The sequence below is a fragment of the Enhydra lutris genome, unplaced genomic scaffold (assembly GCF_002288905.1).
Source record: "Enhydra lutris kenyoni isolate GAN:26980312 unplaced genomic scaffold, ASM228890v2 scaffoldscaffold96, whole genome shotgun sequence".
NCBI classification, from domain to species: domain Eukaryota; kingdom Metazoa; phylum Chordata; class Mammalia; order Carnivora; family Mustelidae; genus Enhydra; species Enhydra lutris.
This window is the reverse complement of record NW_019154180.1, coordinates 2,535,903-2,562,493: the sequence shown is the minus strand read 5'-3', so window position 1 is coordinate 2,562,493 and position 26,591 is coordinate 2,535,903. Positions and strand designations below refer to the sequence as shown.

The 26,591-nt window shown below is 54.4% G+C and overlaps 1 protein-coding gene across 1 annotated transcript in view; it reads right to left on the bottom strand.

Moving 5' to 3' along the window:
* The window catches only part of LOC111139172 (zinc finger protein 185 with LIM domain), a 54,727-nt gene extending 29,098 nt beyond the window's left edge, over positions 1-25,629 (bottom strand). The window contains exons 1-13 of the mRNA XM_022491350.1: positions 25,587-25,629; positions 13,921-13,999; positions 13,692-13,827; positions 13,258-13,323; positions 11,359-11,397; positions 11,191-11,268; positions 10,523-10,612; positions 9,629-9,715; positions 9,050-9,133; positions 8,719-8,760; positions 7,713-7,796; positions 2,820-2,906; positions 256-360 (exon numbers count right to left, since the gene is read on the bottom strand). Of these exons, the coding sequence (XP_022347058.1) occupies positions 256-360; positions 2,820-2,906; positions 7,713-7,796; positions 8,719-8,760; positions 9,050-9,133; positions 9,629-9,715; positions 10,523-10,612; positions 11,191-11,268; positions 11,359-11,397; positions 13,258-13,323; positions 13,692-13,827; positions 13,921-13,954 (932 nt within the window). The 5' untranslated portion in view covers positions 13,955-13,999; positions 25,587-25,629. The remainder of the gene's footprint in view (positions 1-255; positions 361-2,819; positions 2,907-7,712; positions 7,797-8,718; positions 8,761-9,049; positions 9,134-9,628; positions 9,716-10,522; positions 10,613-11,190; positions 11,269-11,358; positions 11,398-13,257; positions 13,324-13,691; positions 13,828-13,920; positions 14,000-25,586) is intronic.
* Positions 25,630-26,591: the final 962 nt, after the last annotated feature.

The window sequence follows — 26,591 nt, the reverse complement described above, 5'->3', positions numbered from 1 at the left end:
ATATTCACTGAGGACCTGCATTGCCTCAGACACTGGGGACACAGTGGGGAACTGGACAGTCCTGGTCCTAGCTCTACCCATTGACCTTAGACCAAAGGCCACATGGGCTCTACATCCCTGTACCATATTCACTGAGGACCTGCATTGCCTCAGACACTGGGGACACAGTGGGGAACTGGACAGTCCTGGTCCTAGCTCTACCCATTGACCTTAGACCAAAGGCCACATGGGCTCTACATCCCTGTACCAAATTACCTTTCAGGGTCTAGACTGGGGCTCTTGCAGGCCTCCTCACCAACCAAGTCTCTCTTGGCCTCTCTAAGGCTGGGGACCTCTTTGTCTTTGGAGCCTGGGGAAAAACTATGGAGGAAAGAAACATAAGTCAACCACCCAGTAGCCACCCACACTCAGATGAAGGCAGTTAGCTCATCCCTAAATGCCAACTGTCTCCAAGGAACTTAAAATTTGATATTGTAGGACTGGCCAATTCTCAAATTCTCATTACTAATAGTGGCTGTTGACTGGAGGTCAGACTCCATTCTCATGATTCTGCATGCATTAATCCTCCAGGTAAACCCCAGGACATGCACACTGTATTTGTCCATGTCTACTTTCTAGATGAGTGAATGAGGGCACAGAGAGCCCAAGCAATGTGCCCCAAGTTCCCCAGGTAACAAGGGGAAGAGCTAGGATTTGAACCCAAATGGTTCAAATTAGTCCAGAACTCTGGTTGCAGGTTCTGGACTGTAATTCTCTATGATGTTAAGACTGCTCCTAACCTCCTAATTCAACCTCCCTCTGTTCTTTCTGACCTAGTGGGACACCTCTGGCTTCCTTCCTCCATCTGTCTGTCATAACTCTGTGACACCATCTCCTACCTCCCTTGCCATACCTTCCCAGTAGCCTTCACCTTTTCTCCTCTTCTGCCCTGTAATTTTGGTGTTCTCAGCATTCCTTTCCATGCCCATGCTCCACCACCGTGCCCACCTCCTCTGTTCCCATGGCATCAACTGCTACCTTCAAACTAGTGACTTCCACTTGTTCCGACCTCTCTGTGCTCCTGACCCATACCTCCAATGCCATCAGGCTGCCCTCAGGGGGGATGACCAGGTAGTTGCCACCTCCACACAGGGGTCTGTGCTTCTTTCCTTGACTCCCTTGACACTGTGCCCCATGTAAACACTGACATTGAATCCCACTGTTTCACTTTAATCTGTCTGCACATAACATGGAGATTTCTTGAGCCCTAACCTCTCTCCAAAACCTCAACTACAAACCCTCAAATACCGCATGGCAATTTGCATTTGGATGCCCACAAGTAAAATCACATATTCATTTAAAAATACCAAGTATTTATATCACCCCAAAAGGCATAGAGTGGGAGTCAAGCAGCCTCGGTGGGAGTCCTGAATCCGCCTGTTCTTGGCCATGTTACCTTGAGCAAGCTACTTGACCATTCAGAGTCTCAATTTCCACATCTATTAAATGGACAGAGTGACTGCGTTTACATCCTGCATGGGGATACCTGCTAGGCTGTTGGGGCAGGGTAGGGCTTGGTGAATTCTAGCTTTCCCTCTTTCTTCTTCCCCCAATTTGATTCTCCCATTGGCAAGTGGGAGATCAATGGGTTGTTGTAGCTTTGCCGCTCCCAGACAAAGTACCAGAAGCCTTGTGGGTTCTGAAGACAGGAGACACACCAGGGATGTTCACTGGAGGCAGCCTGACTTCCTCCTACATCTCTTGGGGTCACTTTGCCCTTGTTTCTCAGAGATTGGCACCTTAGGGAAATCAATGAAGCAGCTTTCGATATTGCCTTATTAAAGAAATCATTCCAGTAATAAACACTCCTGCATTTCTGATCTGGTCCAAAGGGAATGTATGGAACACTTAACTGCAGGTGCTCAGAGTTCTTGGGGAACAATGATCTATGAGTGGACAACTGTGCACCGGCAGGATTTTCCCCAGGGTGCCGGCATAACTACTTCTGCCTTTTAGAAATCTCACCCAGGTAGAGATGTGGAGTGTCTAGGGATGGGGCAATAGAAGATTAAGAAGAGGAAACATCCCTAAAGTAAAATGGGTAGGACTCAGTGCCTGACTGTGGTGGGGATGTGGAGGAGGAGTCAAAGAGGAGAGTAAAGGAAACTAGAGATCCATCAGGCCTCACCTTGGATGCCACTTCTCCCAGGGAGCCTCCCCTTAACCATCCCCACCTCTAGCTGGTGACGGGCCCCTGCTTGGAGCTCCCACTGCTCTAGTGGGCATACACTCTGGCCTCCCTCCCCAGTCTCTGGCCTTCATGAGGCAGGGACTCAGGGGTCGGGTGTGCATCAGGAACTCAGTAAACGGTAGCTGACTGAATAGCTAAATGAATAGAAGACGGATCCCGCCTTTCACTTGTCCCTTCAGAGAGAATTGGCGCCTCCCTGCTCAGATCTCCCCTTGCCCCCACCCCATCTTCCCTGGATCCCAGCCCCTAGCAAACCCTGTAGGCTTCCCCCCACCACCCCACCATCCTGCCTGCCTGTTGCATGACTCTCTCCCTCCTATCTCAGGGCAAGGACTAAGCCCTCTGTGATCCCTGCTGGCTGTGGTCCCCCTGTCACTCACCTTCCCCAGCACCGTGTGCATCAGATGGTTAACATTTCTGGCCAGGGGGCAGTCACCCCTGGGGTGGAAAGAATGAGATAGATAGGGGTAGGGGACCCAGGTTGACCATGTCTCTCACCAACCAGCCTCTTGCCCTGACCATTTGTATCCCTTCCCTACTGACCCCACCTCTAAAATGTCACGGAAGGAGCCCAGCAGGGCCCCCATACCTCATCCCTTCCAGGTCTGGGGCCATCAGGCGGAGTCCTGCTCCAGGTGTCGTGATCTGCAGGCGGACAATCTCCTCACCTCTTGTACTGTAGCCAAGGAAGAGAGCCAGGGAGTTGCTGGTAAGACAAGCCTTCCTGTTTCCCAACTGTGCCAGGGGTCCAAGGGCATTCTCCCTCAGGAGCTTTCTGGCTAATGCCGTGGGACACCCAGATCCATTGCCTTTTTTCTCCTCCTTGTCTCCTCTTTGGCCTTAAGCTTTCTTGGTGCTACAGCTGAGTGTGGGCCACTGACCTCCAGGCCCCAGAGGAAGGAGAGTGAAACAAACACCCCTTTACCAATCTCCCACCCACAAGCCCAGACCCCCTTAGGCACAGCAAAGGGCCTTCTGGGCGGCAGTGGGACCACCCAGCTCCAATGCTCTGTCTGTAGCTGCTGCCATGATGCTGCTATCTGCTTGCAGAGGTGAGGCCTGGATGTGGTTCCTCTGGAAAGTCCAAAATGGCTATTTGTGAGGCCAGTGGGAATTCTGTATATATGGACTGATGGGGACTGATGCCCAACCAGATACTCAGGAAACCTACAGACCAAATTTGGAGTGTGAGCTAGTGAGTGTAGGATATCAGGGACTTGGGGCCTGAAAGCAGGTGACCAGGTACCTGTGAGCTAGAGGTGGGGGAGGAAGAGGCAGAGGTTGCCAGGGTGAGGGCTGGGAGGCAAATGGTCTTCACTTTGGGTGAACTAGAGTGGCTTGGTTGCTCTCCTTTGAAAGTCACCTTAGAGTTGATTCTGACATCTAGCTCCAACCTACACGAGGAGGCCTTAAGAGGACTGGGTCAGTGGGCTGCTTGTTTATGTCCCTCCTGGGACTTGGCTGAAACCTAGCACACTGGAGATGACAAGAGGGAAATGGAAGGGCTTCCAGGGACAGGGTACCTGGTGCACAAGGGCAGCTCTGATTTCTTTGTCCTCCCATGATAGCAATGATGACAGCATAAAGCACGTGGCTGGGACACACGCCACTTGAGAACATCATAGGCAAATAAAAACATACTTCTTCAGTGGTGTTGTCATGTCAGGGAGGAAATAGGAACAAAGTATGACCCAAGCCTGTCCAAGCCGGTGCCTCTCCTTCAATGCCTTCCTCCTTCTTTGTCATCCCCTTGAGCAATTCCACAGGGAGGCTGTTATGGGTTGCACTGTTGCTCCTAAAAGATGTGATGAAGTCCTCTCTGGTATCTGAGAATGTGCCTTTATTTGGAAATTGGGCCACTGCAGATGTAATTAACTTAGGGTAAGACTGGAAAAGAGTGAGTCCTAATCCGATATGACTGGGACATTTGTACTCAGACACACGGAAGGAATACAGCCATGTGAGAACGGACACCTACAAATTAAGAACCAACAAGGATTGCCAGCAATACTGGAGGCTAAGAGAAAGGCCTGGAACAGATTCTCCTCCAGAGCCTTTGGAGGAAACATACAGCCATACTGACACCTTGATTTAGGACCCCTGGCCTCCGGAGCTGTGAGAGGATAAGTTTCTGTTGTTTAATCCACTGAGTTCATGGTAACTGGTTACAGCAGCCTCAGCAAATTGGTACAGGGACCTTCCAGCCTCTCTTCTCCTACAGCAGCCCACCAGCCCCACCCCCCTACCAGAGCTTTAGCCACAGATCGCTCTAGTTCAGTCTTAGGTCCTCAGCTAGGCTGAGAGCTGCTGGAGGTCTCGGGCACTCATCTAGTGGGGCCCCAGCTGCCTGTGGCATTTAGAATTTGGGGCAGCCTCACGAGGTCGGTATCACTACTCACTGCTGTATACACAAGGACGCTGAGGCACAGGGGGTTAAACTACAAAGCTTTGTGCCGGAAGCTGTGCTATTTCTGTTCTCCAGTTTGTCTGCCGGGCAGCACGCTGGGGCACAGCCTACATGCCCTGCTATGATCGGGTGAGGCAGAAAGCCAAGGAAGCTTGACTACTGCTGTGATGGGGACAGCCGCCACTTTCTCTGGAATAATGTATTTGAATAAGCTCAGTCCAGAAGGCGGGTAGAAGTCATTCCACAATGAGAAGGTTCAAGACAAGATGAACTCAAGAAATCAAGCCCCAGGGTGCACGGAGGGAAGACCCCTTCCACGGTTGAGCAGGGGAAAGTGGAGGGGGTGACTAGAGACATGTAGTTCAGATGAACTTGGAGCTGAGAGGCCTTTGGGATGCCAGGCAGGTCTGGTATCTGATGGAAGGAAAGTGATAGCTGGACAGCCCCAAGGACACAGCCTGCAGGTCCCAAACTTTCAGCCCTCCCTGAAGTCCCTGAAGGCTTTGGCACCTAAAACAAGGCCTCCCCTCCTGGGAACTTACTGTGGCAGCCTCGGCAGGGCCATAGCTGGGGACAAGGCTGTGATGTTCTCCTGCCCCACTCTGCCATAAGCCAGCTTTTTCTGAAGTGTTACAGAACCCAGAATTTGGTTAAGGTCACTGCTCCCCATAGGGCTTGGTTCCTTCAAGGCCACATCCAGGCCTGGAATTCTCAAATAACCAGGCAGAGCGAAGCTGGGTGTGGGCAACTGATGGCGGCTACCTGACCCGACCAGTGCAGGACCTTTCTGACGCAGCGGGGTCGGAAAGGAAGGCAACTCAGGACCAGCTGGCGGCTCACCTGGAAGCTGTCGAGGACTGCGGACATTTTGCGACTACAGAATCTGAGGGCGGCACCACACGGAGCCTCGCTGACCAGCCCCTGTTGCCTCCTCCCCGCCCCCCCCCCCGGGGCCTCACAGGCAAGTTTGATCTTGGACTTCTGGCCTCCAAAACTGTGACACAGTCTATTTATGTTGTTCAAGCCACCAGTTTGGGGGACTTTGCTATTGGTGCCATGACAGCCAGCTGATGGGTAGTAAACATCCAAAGGAATTTTTTAGAATAAATGTTAAAATGTCTCTCAAATACATGATGCAGCACAACCCAATTCTTCTTCCTCTTTTAAAAAAACACCTGAAACCATTCATTGTCTTTCTTTCTTTTACACAAAACACAAATAAGGCGAAATCAGAGGTGTACACTGTTTGGGGCGGAATTATGTCCACTTCAAAATTTATATGTTGAAGTTCTAACCTCTAGTGCCTTAGATTGGAGCCTTATTTGGAAACAGGGTCATTGCAGATGGTATTTGTTTTTGTTTGTTTGTTTGTTTAAAGATTTTATGTATTTATTTGACAGAGAGAGATCACAAGCAGGCAGAGAGGCAGGCAGAGAGAGACAGGAGGAAGCAGGCTCCCTGCGGAGCAGACAGCCCAATGTGGGGCTCGATCCCAGGGCCCTGGGGTCATGACCTGAGCTGAAAGCAGAGGCTTAACCCACTGAGCCACCCAGATGCCCCCACAGATGGTATTTGTTAAGATGAGGTTCTACTGGAGTAGGACAGGCCCCGGATCTAAAATGACCTACGTCCTTATGAGGAGAGGAGATCAGAACACAGACCCACACAGGGAGGATCCCGTGGAGACACACAGGCAGAGGTGGCTATCTACAGACCAAGGACAGGCCTCCCTCCCAGGCCTCAGAAGGAACCAACCCTGCTTACGCCTTGAGTTTGGACTTCCAGCCTCCAGAGCCGGGAGACAAGATATTTCTGTTCTTTAAGTCCCCCAGTCTGCGCTACTTCTTCTGGCAGCCCTAGCAAACCAAGACAGCCCCCAAGTCCCATCAATGCTGCCTTGTGAAGAGCTCTCAAATCTTCCACTTGTTTAAAAGTTCTTACGGATGAGAGTTAACACAAACAAGGGAGTATCAGGGCGCCTAGGTGGCTCGGTCATTAAGCGTCTGCCTTCGGCTCATGTCATGATCCCAGGGTCCTGGGATCCAGCCCTGCATGGGGCTCCTGCTCAGCAGGAAGCCTGCTTCCCCCTCTCCCACTCCCCCTCTTGTGTTCCCTCTCTCACTGTCTCTCTGTCAAATAAATAAATAAAATCTTAAAAAAAAAAACAAAACAGAAAAGCAAGGGAGTATCCAGAGAGGAACGGAGTGAAGAGGAGGAGCCGCTGCTGGGCTGTGACCTCAGCTCCCTCCAGGCACAGAAGATCTGCAGCACTGCTCGCCCCCACAGTCTGTCTACGGCAGGTAGGCACACACAGATGGCTGTGGGACTTGAACTGGGGAGGGGAGTAGGGGCTTGCCGGTAAGTGGACTAGGCTCAGCTCACTGCATAGTACAAGGAAGTACTGCTTGCTCTGTTTGTGGACAAGTGAGCACCGTCATGTGCACAGATGCTCAGGGCTCAGAAATCAGAGCAAATCAGGGCCCCCTCTGTAGTGACATCCCCAGTGCTCAGCCTGCTCTTGCCCTGGCGTTCCAGTCCCAGACCCTCCCATATGACTGGCTCACAGGCCAGAGCCAGCGCACAGCACCTACCTGGGCTCCCAGCTCCCTGCAGGGCTGGGCAGACTCAGTGAAGCTGGGGACTGTGGAGCCACCTTCTCCAGAGGAGGCGGTGGGCACGGTTGGCAGGTTGAACTTGGACAACTTACAGTAGAGCTCTAAACAAGCCCAAGAATGGCAGGGCTAAGACCCTGATGGTAGGCCCTCTCAAACTCTAAGGCTAGTACTTTTTTCTAAGATGTTGTGGCTGCCATTAGGTTAAGTTAACACAGATAAGCATCGAACAGACAAGAGCGACATGCTGTCCCTGGACATCAGGCTGTTGTGCTCTGTTCAGCCCTAGAACATCCAACCACACAGGCTCTTATTGATTTCTATGCCCCATCTTGTCACTGGGCACATGGGGACGCTGACCCTGAGGCCCTGCAAGGCGGCGACCCAGCAGAAGTCCTACAGTGACACTGGCAAGGCAAGTCGGCAAGCCCCCAGCCCCAGGCAGAGATGAGTGGTTCATTACCTCCTTGAGCCAGGAGGGAAACTTGCTAGAGCAGGTGGGTCTTGGCTCTTCTCGGAAGGCCTGTCCTCATCCACCACCTCAACCCTGGGGACAAGAAGAGAAACATATGCACTGCTTGTCCCCTGTGGTGTGCTCAGCTGAATAGTGTGCCTCCAAACTTCATGTCTGCCTTGAACCTGTGAACGTGACCTTATTTGGAAATAGGGTCTCTGAAGATGTCATCAAGTTAAGATCAGGTCACTCTGGAGTAGGGTGAGCCCTACATCCAATGACCAGTGTCATTGGTCATTATAATAATGACCTTCTTATAAGGTCCTAATGGTCTTCTTATAAGAAGAGGGAAATGTGGACACAGACACAGAGAGAAAAGGTCCATTAGATAGAGGTGGAGACTGGAGTGATATGTCTACAAGCCAAGGAATGTCAAGGGTTGCCTGTGGTCACCAGAAGCTGGGAAAGAAGCCTGTGACGTAACATCCCGATCGTTCCCTGCGAGCCCTGTTCACCCTGTAGGGCCCATCTACAGTGTCACTCTCACTTCCAAGGGCCTGGCCAGGCAGAGGCTCCCAGTGACAAACCTCTGGACCCTAGCCCAATAATCCCTCCTGCCACGGCATTGTCCAACCTATCCCTGGCAGGGCGGGAGGGATGGGAACAAGTCCTTTTTGCCCTGGTAGCTACTTTTGCTTCAAAACATCAGAGGCCCTTGGAAACTCTATGACTCTGTTGGGGGTCAGGGCCCTAGCCCTGTTAGCAAATGGAAGTTTCCAGCCACAAGCTACATTCTGCTGGCCAGATCCTGCCTACACAGAAATGGCCGTTGAAGCCCCCAAGTGCCACCGCAGCCACCTAGTTGCTCACCGGGTCTCTCGACAGAAGCCACCAGCCCCTCACAACTTCCCACTCTAGGCTTGCCTTCCACAGAGCTCATACTCCACCCCTGCTGGCAGAAGACCTTCTCTGTAGCCAGCGAGAAGCTTCCAAGTCTTCCCTTGCCGACATTTACCTCTTCGCAATGAACGGGGCCTGCATCTCCTGGGTAGGGCTGCTGAAAAGGAAGCAGAAAAGGCAACGTGTTGGACAGAACCCGTGGACATGTGACATCATGACCACTCTGCTTTACAGGGACCTGGTCTCCTCTCTCACTAGTCCTGCTGGCAGGAGCCAGACCTCTCCGTTTTTCAGAAAGTAAATCCCAGAAGGTCTGGCTAGGAGGGTTCTCTCAACCAACCCCTCACTAGCCAAAGGAACCCTGGAGCCCTGAGGGGAGGGGAGCCGGTCGGTAGCTGGGCTGGCCCAGAGCCAGGCCCCGCCGTGTCTCCCGCTGTGTAACTAACCTGGTGCTCTTCTTGGCTGCTGACAGAACATAAGAGTGCTCGCGGGGAGCCGTCTTCCTCACCACACTGCTTGCGGCCTCTGACCTGGGGCGGCACAGGGAGGGGGCATCTAATGGCATAAGGCGGGACTCACTCTGCCAGCATAGCCAAATTAGCACCTGCTCCCAGAACTTACAGATGAGGAAACTGAGGCACAGGGAGCTTTAGTGACTTCAGAGACCTCCCAGGGGCAGGGCCTATTTTGGTCCAATTTGCTCAGGACCCTTTCTAACAAATTGATATAAAGTCCCAAAGCACCTTCCTCCCTCCAGCCTGTCTGCCCACAGTGGAGGCTTCTCACGGACCCTCATCTCCTAGGTTTTGCTCCATAAAAGGTTCATAAGAGGGTCTTCTGAGCTGGCCCAGCCCTGAGTCGGTGGTTCTGGGACTCAGTAAATGAGTAAACGGTCAGCCACTTCTCCAGTATGATCCATACATGCTGTGCATTTCGTTACCTCAACTGGCGCAATTCCTATGTCACTGGTCCACGCAAACTTGGGCCCCTGCCCTGCCCGTGGGACGTCAGGTGGGCACCATTACCTCCGTTTCTGCTCATCAGATGAGAAGGGTACCTCCTCCTCTTCAGCGGCCTCCGAAGCGGAGCTACGCCGGACGTTGTAGGGTGCCCTGGGGGAGGGGAGGGGCGGAGGTTACTGTCAGTTGTGGCCCCTCCTCCCCCATCTCTGCCCATGCTGGTACTGCTGCCTCTGAGCCTTTGCTCATGCCACTTCCTCCTCAAGGGCCAGCCCTCTCCTCTCTCCTTGGTCCAGCCCTAACTGTCCCTCAAGACCCAGCTGAAGCCTCTCAACTCTCTCATCTCCTTCTCCAGAGATTTCTTAGCTGCTCCATGTCACTGGATGATTGTGGGGCCCCTGGGAACTACGGGTACAACCCACACCTCTGTCCACAACCCCCCCTCCCTGGGCACATTGTTGGGGGCTTCTTTGACAGGGGCCAGAAGGGGAGCCCAGAAGATTTATATCCAAGAAGCCACTCAGATTTCTGCACAAAATGCCAAGAACTGATAGGCCACCAGGACCATGAGCTTGCTTGGGGTCATCAGGCCCCAGTCCAGCCTAGCTTGAACCCCAGAGGGGTGCAGAGGCATGTCCAGAATACAGAGCCAACCAGCAGCGGCCACAGCCATAAGCCATGACCCCTTTTGCAGACCCACTGGTCCCTTCAACAAGCTTCTTTACAGTCCTTGCTTTGCCTCCGGTCAGAAGTGCAACGTGTCCAGCTGTCCAGCTTTCTGGGGTTTGTCACTCTGTTGGTAAGCTCCAGGTCACAGTGGCAGCTGGCAGCGATGTCAGGCAGGCGGAACTGGCATTCCTGGGCCATGCGCAGAGGTAAGCAACCAGCTGCCCTCAGCAGACCAGGTGTTTGGGCTCGTCCTTGGAGGGAGCTGAGCTAGGTCTGCAGTTACATACTTACAGCTTCTTGTAATCCTCAGTGGTCATCTTATAGCCAGAGGAGGAGGGGCGGGGAGGTCCAGCAGGAGTGGCTCTCAGCAGGCCGGTTGCACTGGAGAGGAAAGGAGTTTCCATGTGCCCACTCCCAGGTCCCGTCTTGCTTCCAAATTTGCCCACATGGCCCAGGAGACATGAGGCTAGGGGCCTTTCCTCTTTTCTCTCACCACCCTGAGCAGGGCAGCCCTCCTGCCATAGGTAGGCCCAAGCCCCTTAGCCCTGCCTCTCTGGTGGAGCCCAGGTTCACCTTGACACTGAGGTGCTTTGATGACGCGTCACCTCAGTCTGCCAGGAAGAAGGCAGACTAAAGCACACAGCTCAGTGCAGTCAGCTAGCAAGTCAAGGCTGGGAAGCCCTCTCAGCCTCCTCCCTGTGTCTCTGCCCCGGCGACGAGGGCCAGGCAGGTGGTGGCCCAGGATCTCCCAGAGGCATGGCTGCTGGGGAACCCAAGTGTCAGACTGGACCATACATCCACCTGGAGCCTTTCTGTCCCAGCACTGCTACCCAGGGCCCTGACCCATGGAGGTAGAGAGCTGCCACCTACCACCCCTCCTGCCCGCCCCCTCTTACTGACAGGAAGAATCATCTCTGTGCCACAAGCTTGGCATAGGCCCTCACCCCATGGACACACACCTTTTTGGAGCTCCGTTGGCCTTGGGGAAGTGCTGCTGGGGCTGGCACGAGCTGTCTATGGGCCTGGTGAACACTCCCCTAAAAGAAAGCCCAGAAGAAGTCCAGTGAGAAGCCGGGGGGTTGTGCGGGCAGGCATGGGGAAGTGGGCAGGGTCCTGTGGTCACCTACCGGATGATATAGCCAGTGGGAGCCCTTGTGCTTGGAGGCCTGCCAAGGGAAAGGAAGGTATGAGGTGAAGCAAAGATGCCCTACTTTCTCTTGCACCCAGAGAAAGCAGAGTGGATTGGCCGGTGGGTGTCCCAGTGTGGTCAGAGTGAGGACAGCAAGAGGGGCAGCCACCCCTTCACCCAAGCCAGGGTGCCTGTTCTGCTCTGCCCATTTCTCATGCTCCCCCAGGAAAGGGACTTATGGCTGATTCTTCCAGGACTGGCCCAGAACGGTCCTGGCTCACACCAAGTACCAGGCAAGTGTATTTCAAGGCTGAGCGTTTCCTGAAGAGGGTTCCCCTCCAAACTCCAACTTTTCCCTGGCCTGCCAGGGCCCAACAATCCCATGAGAAAGAGGTCATTTGGGATTGCTGACAGAGCCCGCTCACCCTCTATTGTCAGAACTGGAGGCTCCATGGCCAGAGGCCATGGTCCTTGACCTGACATCTCTGCGCAGCCTCCTTTGGGGAGGCTCGTGAGGGCCCCAGGGGTAGAACTGAAGCCAGATGCCCCTCCCTTCCTGCTCCTTGGGGCTTCCCTCTTCCAACTCCTGAGACGCCCACATCACAGTCTGGATGCACGTCTGGGACTGGAGGGCGTGGCTGGAAAGCAAACACAGCGCACGTGCTGGGTGCCTCCTCCGTGGGAGCAACTGAGTGGCAGGGACAAGGAACAAGGATTAGGCAGAGGAGTTTAGTGCTGGAGCAGGGGTGGGGCAGTGGATCTAAGGGAACCCCATGCAAGCACATCTTGACAGACCCTGTCCTCAGTAGCGACAGCCTCCTGGAAGTGACAAAGTTGCAAGAACACTTGGGGTGGGACCTGAGAAAGAAAGGTCATTTTCCCCCCATTTAGCCACAGGTACATTTTTGGTTGAAATACCCATGCCTTGGAGAGAATGAGAGCCAAAGTTTAATAGACTTTCAGGTACCCCTGCTCTAGGCCCTGAATCATAGTCCCAGGATATGCTTTCCAAACAGAAGCCCTGGGCGAGACCTGCACCCCCCCCCCAAAGTGAACAAGTGCCCCAGTGAGTAGACTGTCTTCGAACCGCCCTCAGGCCTTCACCAACCTTGCTGATGGCAGCGGTCACAATTCATAATTCTCTTTTATAATCTTCTCTCTCCTTGGGTCATGCCTGTGTACCCTGCTAAGATGTCAGTTCCCTAAAGGGAGACCTGTGTCCTCTGTGGGTACCGAGTCAGTGAACAGTGGTGATGGGCAAGTCCACAGTTATCAGGGGCAGCCCTGGAACTCAGCAGTGCACTTGGACCCCTCCCTCCCAGCTACTGCCGCTGCCTTTCCCACCACCTGAGAAAGGCCCTGGCGACTGCACTCACTCTTACTTCTCAGGAGCTTCAGAGCATCCCTAGACAACGATATGTGAAAGTCCTCAAAACTGGGAGGCGACTGGCTATTCCCTTTGGCCAGCTGTCAAAAGAGATCATCCTGAATTTGGGAGACAGTTGGACCAAACGTGTGCGTCTCCTCTCACGTGCTGATTACCAAGTGTCCTCAGCAATCCAGGCTCCAGATGGGAGAGAGTCATGTGTGACTCTCAGCTGCCTGATCCCCTGAGAGATGTTGTCTCACCGCCTACAGGGGCTTCTCAGTGTCCAGTAGACAGCCGGAACCATGGAGGCCCATAAGGCAGCCAGCTTCAAGGTCACACAGCAAGGCCAGGCACCTGAACCCAGTGACTCCTGAATTCTCTTTCCCAAAAGGAAAGAGAGCAGAAAAGCCTGTCCTTCCTGTGGAGTTGAAATGACTCTGACATCTCTTCCGAGCTTGGGCTCCTCCTTATCCCCTGAAGACTGCAGCATGAGTTCCCCCCACCAGCCATCTGGGTGCCCCCTCTTACCTAGCCTTCGGGACTTCCCCAGCCGATGAAAAGGATGCGGCACGACTCCGACCAGAGGGCAGCTCTCTGAGGAAACAGGAGTTGTGAAAAAGGGGCGCCCTACCATCCTAGAGGCTGCCTGCTGACTCAAAGCAGTGGAGCCGGGGTGCAGCGCATGCACGTCAGCAACTTGGCCCACCTTTCCCATCTCACCTTCACCTGCCCTGGCCTGCCTCCGCACGCCGCAGGCCTGCATGGACACAGCCACGCAGCAGCCAGGGCTTCCCCGCCCCGTGACTTCGCTAGGGGCTGGCCTCAGCTGGATTGCTTTCCTAAGCTCCGCCCTCCCCAGCTGGCCTGTGGCCACAGGGCCAGGCCGGGGTCTGCGTGGTCGGAGTCCCTCAGCACCCCCAGGTGCTGACAGGCCCCAGCTCAGCCCACGTTTGCCGGCTTACAGGGTGAGGCCCTCCGAGTTTCCCTCCGAGTCATCCTGCTTGGTGATCCAGCTCTTGTCCCCCTTGAGCGTGGTTCGAACCTTCATCTGCTTGAGGACATTGTTGCGTTCCTCCTCGCCAGGTGGTAGGGCCTTCCCTGGAAGGGGCGAGGCCAGGCAGCCTCAGAAGAGGAGCCCAGCCCCAGAATCGTGAGGCCTCCCTCCCAGTTCCCCCAGTCTGCTGCCCTCACCTTTAGCGCCGCCTCCGAGAGCTGAGATACTCATGGTGCTTGCTGTGCAGATCCCGTCTCAGCTGATCTGACTGGGCTCCTGGGGGCAAAGGCAAACACACAGTTTGTCACTTCACCATGCGGTCCCTGACACACCAGGGCCGTCCAGACTGTCCTTTTGGCCCTGGGAAGCAAGAGCTGATGGAGTTCTGGTGGTGGGCAGAGGCCAGGGAGTGAGCACACGTTGCTTCTTCTCTCCAGTCGGCCTCAGTGCCCTCATTTGTAAAATGGGATTTTAAAAAAGTCTACCCTTCAGTACTGCTATGAAGGCAGAATGCACCCGTGTTCCTGCAAATGCCTGGCACCACCTGGCACAGCAAAGATCTCAGGGCAGTTGGACAGGAGCCAAGCAGCAGGGACTCTCAGCCTGTCCTTGCTGGGCGAGAGGACTCTCAGTGGTCTTCAACCAGTACAAGCCCAACCTGAGGGTGTGCTGCTTTCTTTCTCTTCCTCTCTGTATTCTTGCCCTGCTTCCCTCCTTGCCTCTTCTCTGCCCTCTCGCCGTTGCTTCCCTCCTGTGGCCAGTGAGGGGTGGACCACGGTGGTCACTCTCTGAGGCCTTCACAGCACCATGAAGGTCTTTGCCCCAGAAGGGGCTGGGGTGAGGAAGCTGCCTCTCCAGGCGGGGACTAGCACTGTGCTTCAGGGAGAGGGAAGGCCCATATGGTGAGTTTAATCCCAGCCCCGGCCTGCCACAGTTGGCACAGTTGGCCCAGTTGGACCTGCCACAGTTGCACAGTTGCAAGCGGGCATGATGGGAAGGAGGGGCTGTGGCTCTGCCAAAAGAGTCCTGAAGCAGAGCGGCCTCCCTCTTAGGAGTCTGCCACCCTCTGGGCCTCACCAGGGCCAGGCCCAGAGAGGCCGGGCCCTGCTGCCAGCTGGCAAGCCCTTGACATGTTTCCTTAGAGGTCAGGGGCACACTAAAATAGGTAAGGCAAGGGCCAAGAGCAAACCAAATTTGCCGCATCAGCAAGAGCTGGCTTTCCCATAAACCACACTGGATGAGCAGTCCAGGAGGCCCAAGCCTCCTGCGTGCCAGGAATGGCACCTCATCACAGTGAATGTCAGCCCCACTGCCCAGCCCCTGACCAAAGCTGCCATGTCAGAGTTCTGTTGAGCAGAACTCATTCCAGAGGTGATCCTTGGACCTCATAGGTCCAACTCTCCCATCCCAGCAGCCCATGGAGTAACCCTACTGGGCAGGACACACAGACAGAGTTGCCACCTGGGATCTCAGCCCCTCAGTGTGCTAGTGCCTCTGACTGACTGTGAGACCTTGAGCAAGTCCCTCACCTTCTCTGGGCCCAGCTCAGGGACTCCTACTGCTGAGTCTTTAGGTTCCTTCAGGAAGTCATCAGTTTCCCCTTGACAAACCTGTGGCCCACATTGCCTAGAAGTTTTCTGCCCAAATCAGAACAAACCAGCCACCTCCAAAATCAGGACACATGCACACACATGCAGGATGACAGAGACAGAGGGCCCACAGGAACTCACTGGCCAAAGGGACAGAGACACGTGTAAGAGTCCACAGCAAGGCGGAGTGGAGTTGCTTCGGGTCCCATCTTTACAGCTGAAACCCCAATCAGAAGACTCAAGGCTAATTGCTTCCACTTCACCATGCAAAAAGCATCTCAGAAGTCAAATGTCCTTTTTTGATAGGACAATAAAACTGAAAGAGGGAGGAAATAGAGTCTTCCCATGGGATTGAAGAAGGCAGCTCCTTGGACCAAGGAGCCTTTAAAATGGACAGATGGACACATGAGGTTTGAATTCATGTCCCAGCTACAGGGCTGGTTTTTCCCTCCACCTCACCACTCCCACCTTCCCCCTCCCCACACGGCCCTGGACCCCTTTCTTCTGTTCCCAGACAAGACCTGCTCCCTCTACCAGCCTCAGCAATGGCAGAACCGAGGCACCCCACCTCACACCCCAACACACACCCTGCACTGAATACCAGCACTGGAAGCTGGCAGGAGCCATTCTTCTGACTAACCAAACATTGCCACCCCTCCTCGGACCCAGGTCTCCTCTCAGACCTACCATCTCCTTCATCCCCAATCAATGGACAGTCAGAAAAACCCTCACTACAGACAGGCATCTCTCATGCACTGTTGGTGCATGGGTCAATGGACACATCTTTTCATAGGATAAATCTCTATATGTATTGAAAACCTTAGCAGGGTAAGACCATTGGTCCTTCAGCTCTCCATCACAGCAATCTCTCCTAAGGACACAAATGAGTAAACAGAATAAAGTATACTAGAGGGGTGGCATCCCAGTGTTGAGTAAAATAGTGAAAATCAGGCAATAATATAAATTCCCAACAGTCATGTTTAAATAAATTCTGATCCATTCATCATTCAAGCAAATACTAGGTAGTCATTACAAATGATATTGACATATAGTGATATTTAACATGCCTTCATGTTTCCTTATAATATAAAGTGAAAGAAGCTTAAAAAAAAAAAGACATGTAGAGAGCGACTGAGTGGCTCAGTTGATTAAGCGTCCGATTCTCGGTTTCAGCTCAGGTCGTGATCTTAGGGTTGCGAGACTGAACCCTACATTGGGCTCCAGGCTCAGAGTGGAGTCTGCTTGAGATTCTGTCTCTCCCTCTCCTTCTTCCTCTCCCCACACTCTAAATAAATAAATAAATAAATAAATAAATAAATAAATAAATAAGCTCTTTAAAGAAAGTACATTACAGTGCACAGGGAAAGAAACACCTGAATGGATATATACCAAAATACTTTGCTCTTGTGTGTATTCTATTTTTCCTATAATGAATATGCATTGCCTGTGTGATAAAGACTAAACAAACAGTGGTTTAAGCAAGTGAAATGGGAGCTGGGACTGCTTGGATAGCCAATGATGGATCTCAAAAGCTGATGCCACGTGAGCAGTGCTGAGGAAGGACTGGGAAGTGAGGAGAGTCACGGATGCAGCGGGGAGTTCTCTCCCTCCCTCAGGGTAGACATCCTGGGTAGGGGCGGCGTGCCCTGGGCCTATAGGGACCCTCTGTGCTGCTCTGAGCCGAGCCTTGTCACCTGCAGGCACACACATGACCTCCTCTACGCTCTTGGGTCTTCTTTGCCCATAGCTCACATAGGAGGGAGAACAGGCATGTCCCCCCACCCAGTTCTAGTTTTGCTCTTCTTCTGGGTACTTGGGCTTCTTTCAAACCCTTCTAGGCCCCCCTGGTACATGAGACCTGCCATCCAGTAGGGCCACCTGGCCTGAGAGCTCACATCTTTGCTCCTCATCCCTAAGTGGCTTCACATGGCTGCGGCATCGTCCTACTGTCTGGGCCTCAATTTCCTCATCTGTAAAGTGGTGCCAAGCCACCAAGCCCATGGACCTACTCATTGGGTCTCATACTGGTAGGATACCTCTAAGCCAGAGCATGTGTCATTGCCTAGAATGTGGTGCCAGCTCTTTTCCATCCCATAGTTTGGGTGTTATGATACTAGTGGGTGTCGTCATCTCCTAAATGGCCTGTGTGAGTGCATTTCTAGTCAGGACAGCCACTCTGTGTACATTTCTAGTACTACAGCTCCTGTTTCGACCTTGATATGGAGAAGTCTCCTTGTACTGTAGGAACTGCCATCTTGCCCTGCTTAGGAACAGTGTCTTATCTGCCACTTTTCATCCTAGCTTTCCCTCATAGAGCAACTTCTTGTGCCAACTCCAAGCAAGGTGCCACAGTCAGACCACACCAGCCTGTCCCAAGGCAGCTCAGGACCAGGTCCAAATCCCCTGAGCAGTCCAGGCCACCTCAGACACCAGATGGCCTCCAGCCCGCCCTCTTGGCCCTTCACACCCTTCTCTCTACCCTCCCCCTGCCTGCAGGGGTGCCTCCTTAGCAAGAAGGAGTGCGGGAGATGGGGACAGGCCCTTCCTGATGGAGATGGCCTCCAGATGCACCTTCCTCCCTACTGCTGAAGCCTCTCAAAGGCTTTCCAGCAACCTCCCAGGAAGGGGCCTCTGGTCCCGATTAGATAGCAAGAAGGAGTGGGAGAGATGGGGACAGGCGCTCCCTGATGGAGATGGCCTCCAGATGCACCTTCCTCCCTACTGCTGAAGCCTCTCAAAAGCTTTCCAGCAACCTCCCAGGAAGGGGCCTCTGGCCCTGATTAGATAAAGAGAAGCAAAAAGCCAATGAAAGAGTGCAAGGAGCTTGCTCTCCCCAGGCCACAGCAAGCCTGGTGTGGTCAGGGAGTGGAGGTGGGCAGATCAGCCAAGGAGTTGGAAGAAAGTGACGCCAATGCTTGGCTGATGCACAGGAGACAGAGATGGCGAGAGAAGCAGCAGGAGGAGGGGCATCCCATCACCCCACAAGGACAGGGCGTGCTCTGCCTCCAAGATGAGAAGACTAATTTAGAGAAAATTTTCTGGAATTGCCACCCTGCTTGATTTTCCATGTCGTACATACCTCTTTTCTCAAGCAGGCTTTGGTGTCTTTGCCCTTGTAGCTACCTCCTTGCCAAATGGCCTCAAGCCCCAGCCCAGGCAGCATCTCCCAGAGGAGCCCTCAAGTCCCACAGCTCCTTGGCTGAGGAACACAGGCTGGTCCCAGTCTCAGCTGCACTGCACTAAAAATGTCTGCATTTTCCACTAGCCTGGAAGGAAAGGGAACCAAAGGAGAGGAAGAAAGCGTAGAGAAACAGAGCTCACCTGAGTCAGACAGCATAGCAGTGTGCCCTGGTGGCAGTCTCTGGCCACCAAGTGTCACCCGCCCTGGAGACTTGCCAGCCTGCCCCAAGACTGAAATGTCCTGTTCTGCCTCTGCCCCCCACACAGCTGGGACAGGCTGGCTTCTTCCAGACAACTGGGCGAACACCAACAAGGGGGCAAGGCTGCTGAGCCTGCGAACGTATGCAGCCCGGCCCTTGGTCCCACTGCCCCACCCCCGCCCTGGGGACCGTGGCCTGGGATCTTTGTGCCAAGGGCTTGTGTGAAAGAAGACAGAAAGCTGAGCAAGTGGCTGGCTGGGGACTAGGGGAGTGCTGGATACCAGGCAGAAACCTCCTAGGCAAACTGGAAGGGAAGAGGAACAAAACACCCTTAGCTTCACACGTGAAGGAGCCACAGCCAAAGGACACAGGTGTTGGGGCTTGTCTGAATGTGTGTGTGCTGGGTGCTGGCCATGGTGAGCAAGCACGAGCGGGCACACCACAGACAGAAGAGCAAGGGGCAGGACTTCCTCCCCAGAGGTAAGTTTTGACAATCTGTACCCAGAAGGCTGAGAGGGAGCCCGGCTCCTTTCCCTATGCATACCAACTTTCTGTGGGCCCCACCCCTGGCCAGCAGGAGTCACATGCAGTTCTGTCTTTTGGAACCTGAGGCCACAGCTCAACTCTGGGTTGACCCTTTAACTGTAACTCAGGGCTTGACTGAGGAAGCAGTGGGTTAGGACAAGAGGGTCCCCCATATAGTCAAGCAAGTGATCAAATACAGATGTGGCAAGTGACATCTACACGAAGGTATCAAGGCCAACTTCAGGCCACGTTTGAGTAAAATTCTCTCTGAGAACTTTCATGTGGCTCCAAAGCAGGGAGCCCTAATAGAGGGACAGCCCAAGAATCACTTCAGCAAAAATGTAAGTGCTCCCATCTGGTCATGAGGGAAGAGGTAAAATGATGAAAAGTCCCGTATCTCTCAGCAACTTGTTCCTAAGATGGGTAAAGCCAGCCAGTTCTGATCATTCCACTGGGCACTGTTAGGCAGTCTCACAGAATACAGCTGGCCTGGCAGGAAGGAGACTCCTTTCTCCCATGGAACCTTGGCTCCCCATCACTGGGTGAGAGAAAGGCCCGGACAAAGAGATGAGTGGAGTGAGACCACAGGCAGGATATAGCATGGAGTGTGAAGGGGCCAGGGATGCCAAAAGTCAGGGAGTTTGACCCCCTCCCCCATACTGGGTGTGACCCTCACCCAATTCTTTCTGAAGGTACTTGGCCTAATGTCTAAGTTTAGACCCAGGCCAACACTCGGGCAGCCAATGGCTGGAATGATCGAATGTTTTATGAAGCAGCCGCCTATGGCCAGGTCTCACGATGGAGGACATCCTGATTCCCAGTCTCACCGTCTGGCCAGACGACAGTACACAGACAGCTTGCTTTCCTCCAGCAGGGGTGGGCCCTGTGCTGCCGCTCCAAGGATTCCCAGCCGCCCTCCAGGAGTAGGGGGCCCTTCGGAGGCCTGCCAGAGCGATGGCTGCGTGGCTGGGTTGTGTCCGAGCTCCCCACCCCCAGCCTGCTGCTGAGCAGAGTACCCGGGGACTCCTGCATGGAGGCTAATAGGGCAGGAGGAAGGAAGCACACCAGCCAGAGGGGACTTGGATCACGGAGGCAAAGATGTAATGTGGAAAAAGAATGTGTATGTGTGGGGGGGAAGTATTTGTAAATGTGCTTTACAGGTAAATGACTTCTACATGAAAGTCTGGAATTTCACCTTCCCACAGCCCACCCCCAACATCCCAGAATCTAGACTTCTCGGTGTCAGTGCTGGAGGGCCCAGGGAGGCAGCTGTCTGAGGGTCTGAGGGGGGCCAGCTCTCTCCAGAGACAATGAAGAATTCTAGCCCCAAAGGGGCAAAGTGAGCCCATGGCTGCCTGTTCCTCTTGCAGGCCTGGGATTTCTCCTGGCTCTCCTGTGCCCATTTTCTAGTTATCTACAGGCTGGATACAAGAGATTGCTTGGGGTGACAGAGCCATTTCAGAGGTGGCTCAACCTCGAGGGCCAGCAAGGGCTTCTGGGCAGGGCCCTCTGACATGCGCTGTGGAGGCCAGGGGCCTGGGCAGGGCCAAAATGGCGGGGATAGCAGAGCCCATGAGGTCTTGCTCCAAACAGAACCCCTTGCCAGAGCCTCCCGTATGGATTATTCCCATTGTTCCCAGGGCCTCCACCTCCCCTGCCGCAGCGTGGGAAGGGGCCCAGCAGAACGGTGCGAGTCCTCCTTCAGGACCTGAGCAGGCTCTGTCCTCCCCTCCCTGTACCCTCGTAGCCTGGGAACCAAGCCGGTCTTAAGCCTATCACAGTGGGGCAGAGATGCTATCCCAGTCTGCACACAGCCACAGGGGCCGAAAGGGACTCAGCGGTCATGGAGCCCAGCCCCAGCTCAACCAATTCCCCTCTCCCTGTACCGTCACTGCTGCCACCTAGTCAGCCTTTGCCAGAGCAGGCTTGGTGACAAGGAAGTCCCCCCCCCACTTGCCCCTAACATTGGCCAAAGAATTCCTTTTGTCCTAGTTACAGGTGAGTAAAGCTCAAGAGGAAGAGAAGTCCCCAGCTCCCTCCCCTCACCCAACACCACCTCCCACCGCAGCAGAGCTCCAACCCTCCCCAGCTGTTTTCTCCCCTTCCTGTCCCACCCAAATCCAGTATCCGGCACTCCACTGTCCCATTATCAATGTCCCCATTTTTGATAAGAATATGGAGACTCAGAGAGGAGAAAGCATTTGCCCAAGGCCACATTTTCATTTATTCAACAATCATTTATGGAAAGTTGGCAGCCAGGCTGGGTGCTAGGCAGACAGACAGACAGACAGCCAGGAACCTACAGCTGCCCTTCTAGGGCATTGCCAGAATGCTGCATGTCCCCAAGGAAGTGCCCGTGGCTCAGGCCTTCCCAAAAGAATGAAAGAATGAGTAGGAACTCAGCAGGCAGAAGTAGTGAGACAAATTCTGGGTCTTTGTTTTTTTAGTCTAAACCGGGCACAGCCTGATGTAAGCCTTTTCACCCATTCTCGTGATTGGAACCCTTTGTAACATCAAGCTCTCTGGAAAACTGACCTAGTCATTAAAAAGCAGTGTGCTGAGCCAATGATCACAGGAACCAGATGAAGGGGTCCAAGGCCAGGACCATCAGTGACAACCTGTGGCAGCATGGGACCTGCCCACCACTGGCCCCAGAGGCCACATCTCCTCTCTGACCCAGGACATGGCCACAGAGCCCCAGAGCCACCTCTACCATCACCACGAAAGGCTCTGCTTCTTGGCTCTGTCTTGAAGTGGGAAGTGAGCATGCCTCCCATGGGAAAAACCTAGATGGTGCTCCTGAAAGTGACCTCTGGGTCCCTCTAGAATCCAAAACTCCTGGGACATGTGCTTAAGCTGTAGGTTCCTGCCTCCCCACATTAAGAGTTTGACAATGTGGGGCGCCTGGGTGGCTCAGTGGGTTAAGCCGCTGCCTTCGGCTCAGGTCATGATCCCAGGTCCTGGGTTCGAGCCCCACATCGGGCTTTCTGCTCAGCGGGGAGCCTGCTTCCTCCTCTCTCTCTGCCTGCTTCTCTGCCTACTTGTGATTTCTCTCTGTCAAATAAATAAATAAAATCTTAAAAAAAAAAAAAGAGTTTGACAATGTGCCTCTTAACTTTGCGTTTTTCAGACCCTTCTCCGCCCAGACCTGTCCCTCCTGCTTTCCTACCCCTTCACCTTCTCAGTTCTCAGTCACTGCTGTGCCCCAGCGCCCAGCACAGGCAAGTAATCAGCAAACACCAAATGAGTCTTTAGCGAGTTCCCTTCCATGCCTCAGTTTCCCTTTCAGAAAAAAGACCTGACACTAGCCCTGCCCACTTCCTGACACCTCCATGGCCACTCCTCAGTGAATGTTACTGTCACACAAGTGTCCCTAAAGAAAATCCTCAGAAGAGTTCACGACAGGGAATCCACGTGAGGCCTTGACGGAGTTCTTGGTACCATTCTCACAACTTTTCTGTGAGTTAAGTGAATCCAAGATAAACAGTTAAAAATGAAAACAGCAAACATTAAAAAAAAGCCAATCACATTTTAGTAAGCATCCAGAAATGATCTAATAATTAAGTGTTTTGTGGCAAATAGTTTAACTGTGGGTAGACACTATACGCATCATTCGGACAGACTAGCAGTGATTTTTAAACCCTTTTTCTTTAGGTGGGGAGCCCACATTCTTCCCAGCCTGGCCCCAACCTCCCCCTTAGGGGACACTGTGGTCTTGGCTCATCTGTGCATCAGCCTCCCTTCTCCAGCAGTGACAAAACCAAGGCCTCCCCAGAGGTTGTGTGATCTGCTCAGGTTTGTCCAACCGGATGGTGGCTGAACTGGGGTTCGAACCCAGACTGACCTCTGAGCTGCTCTCTCACCACTAGGCTGTTCAGGCGCCTCCCTGTTCCGGCACACACTCTACGACCATTCATCTCCTTGCTCCGCTTCCTGAGCTCCCGCCAGCTCAATGACTCTCAGAAGCAACGATGCCTACTTCCCCCAGGTGCAGTGCCCTTGTCCTGCCATCCAGTTCCCTGCAGGCCAGTGGAAATGAATGAGGAGGCCCTGATGGTGTCCAAAAGTCTGGGCCACCACGTGGGCTGCTCTTCAGAGCTCTGAAGCCATGGAAAACAGCTCTCCTCTTCTCCAGCCAGGGTCCCAGCCCATCCCAGGAGGGCCGGGCCGTGGGGGCAGCCTCGGGGCTGGGCAAGCAGGAAGCAAGCCGGTGCTATGCATGGGCCGTGGCCTGAAGCAAGATCCAGACCGAAGGGATCAGTCACCGGGGGAGGACAAGTGTGGAAGGAAGGAGGCAGGCTTCCAGCTTCCAGAGGACACTGAGCCAGATTTGGGACTTTTCTTGGCATGACACTGAGGATGGTTTAGGGACCAGGGCTGCTGGATGTTGGGAGGATACAGGGGCACTAGGCAGAAACACAAGGGGTGCCAGGCATGCTGAGGGAGGCTGAAGTGAAACACGGGCCACCCCTGAGCTCACTGCCCTCAGGTGGGGGACTGTCTGAGATCTGGACTCTAACTGAGGAGGAAGTGAGGCAGACACTTTCGATGCCGGCGGCAGCTCCCTACTGAGTTGCTGTCCATCTTCCAAGCCAGACTGTCACTCCTTGGGGGCAAGGCCGGCATCTGATTCCTCTCCAGGCCGCCACTGCCCGGCTGTGGGTAGAACATACAGGGGCTTGGGAAGAACTGCCTTTGGTTTTTCAGGAATAAGAGGGAGGCTAGACCCATGCAGCCTAAAAAGATATGGAGACCTCACCTTGCTTCCAAGCCCTCCTTCTCCAAGAAGCACTTCCCTGACGCTCCGAGCCAGAGTAGCTCCTCTGTTCCTGGCTCTCACAGCCCCTTGTGTTTATACCACTCAGAGCTGCAGCACCCAGTATGGTCATGGGCCACCTCTGTCGCTGAGTTGTGAATAGCCAAAGGTTTGAAATGAACAGATCTCGAGCACCCGCTGAGCGCTGCTCTGGGTACCTTCCACCAGTTTTCCACAGCTGCGTGTAGAGCCCCCAGGTAGGCCAGAGCATCTGAAGTCCAGGCCAGGAAGGCACGAGGGCGGGAGCCCATAATGGTGGAAGGAGGGGGTAGGGCAAGTGAGGTGGATCTGCTCCTTCCCATCTGGGTTGGCCCAGGGGTAATGAGACAAACAGCACAGGCACCAAGGCCAGCCAGCAAGCTGGCCCCTGGTCTATGCATCTGTGTCCTGGCTAGATGCTTCTAAGTGGCCCCTGGGCTGCCCCTGATTTTTCAGATTGGGCAGTGGACGCCTTGGGAAGGTAGGACCATCCCCTTCTTCTCCTTCCACCCAGACTTGCCCTGCAGCATTATGTGAGCTGGTGCGGAGGGAGCAGGAACCCAGAGCCCTTCCCCGCTGCCCAGGCTAATCAATCGGCCCATGGGACCCTGCTTCCTGTCCCCAGCCAGGTACCGTGACCAGAAATCTAAAGGGCCATGAGACTGAAGTGAGAGTGGGTCCAGGTGTGGGAGGCCTCAACCACTGCTGAATGCGGTGGGAGGGGGCTCTCTCAGGGTTCACGGAGTGCGATCTTAAGATGCACAGCCTTCCACAATGTCAAACCAAAGGACAAATGGCTCAGGGAGAACACAATTCCTACCACACGTCAGGTGTTCCAGAGCCCAGTCCCAGTCACACTGAACTCATCTGAGCCCCCAGGAGGCCTGGGTGGGAGGAGGCCTGATGTGTTCCTTCCTTGGACTGACGGAGCTGCCCAGGTGCCCCCAGCTCAGAAGTGGCAGGTATCACTCTGCCTTTCCAAAGAGGACAAGGCTCTTGGCTCCCCTGCCCCACTCCAAACAATTCGGCCACAGAGCCTGTTGATAACACCTGGTGACACTTGATTCGGCGCCTTCTGTCTGGGACAGCTACCTTTCTGGTAGCCTTCCAGGAGGTTGCCCTGTGGCGAACGCATCCTCATCACAAGCAACCCCCCAGCCCCCTGCTCTGGGCTTCAGGGTGAGCCAGCCTCCGGCTCTCAGTGTTCTTACCTATGAAATGGACATGCGAACTAGCTGATCTGAAATGTCCTGATTCTTTTGCCTGCAGATCAACTCACAGCATCCTGGCCGCAGGCCATTCACTAACAATCAATCCCTCTTTTCCAGAAAGTCTTTTTTCTTTTGCCAGACTTCTTTGCCTCTCTAGGTTAGTATCTTTGCTTACAGTGAAAAACCAGAAAACCAAGTGCCTTGCCTCCCTGGTGGAAGCCCAGGAGGACTGCGTGGAGCGGGTGAGCATTATGGAAGGGGAAACTGAGGCCCCGAGCCGTTCCTGCCACCTGTCTGGCCATGGGCCAGGCCCCCCCGCTCTCTCTCCACCGGGCCGCGCCAATGGCGACTCGACAGCCCTACCTGGCACAGGTGCCCGGCTCGCGGGGCGGGCAGGAGGCGCGGGCTCCCTCAGGTGGACAGCGTCCAGCCGGGCCGAGCCGGGTCGGGCGGGGGCGGCTGGTGCGGGGCAGCGGACGGCGGGTGCAGCGAAGAGCGCGCAGGGCAGCGAGAAGGCGCGGACTGGGCTCCACCCGCAGGCGAACAAACAGGTTTTCACCGGCGCCCAGTGCCTCGCCCCTCGCCCCTCCCCTTGGCCGGCCCCCTTCCCCTGCCCTGTCTTGGGGTAGGTAGATGCGCCTGGCACATTCCGCACATTCTCCCGCCAGTGTCCTCGGCCGGCCCGCCCCTTCCCAGACCCGCCCCGCGGGGCTGCTGGAGAAATCAAGGCCGGGGCTCCCCACGCCGAGCCCAGAGCAAGCTCCAGAAGGCTCTGCCACGGTGGAAAACTTCCAGACAAATTCCTTTGGGCTTGCGCCCTAGGCCGGGAGTTCTCCGCCACACGAAGGGCCCTGGCGGCCTATTACGCCCCTGCCCGCACCCGACGGGATCCGGCCCCCAGTAGGGCCAATGACTTCCACAGATGCTGTGGGTTAATGCTGTTGAGAACTACTGTTTCTAGATCCATTTTACAGATGAAAATCCCAGACAGGGTCGGGGAGGGGGTCGGGGGCCGAGAGGCTGAGGTCATACAGGAAGTCCCAGAGGCTGGGAAGGAGGAGAAGAGTGAGGGGGCTGGGCTCACCGGAGGCACCAGGTAAGTTCTCACCCTGGAAGGCCATGCTTCGAGCACCCAGTCAGCAAGCAGGGCCACCTCACAGGTGACACATCCAGACCCCTAGGGTCAGTGCAGTCTGATAAGGGCCATTCATTCATGCCTTTTGGGCGCTTGTGTAAGTACAGGGCACAGGGCTAGGGGCTAGGAAGGAGGAAGCATCAGAAGAAGCTCCAACCCTACCTATGGGTGCAGGCAATGCCTCCGATGCCACAGTTAAATCAGTCCAATAGAGTTGGCCAAAGTTGGCCTAT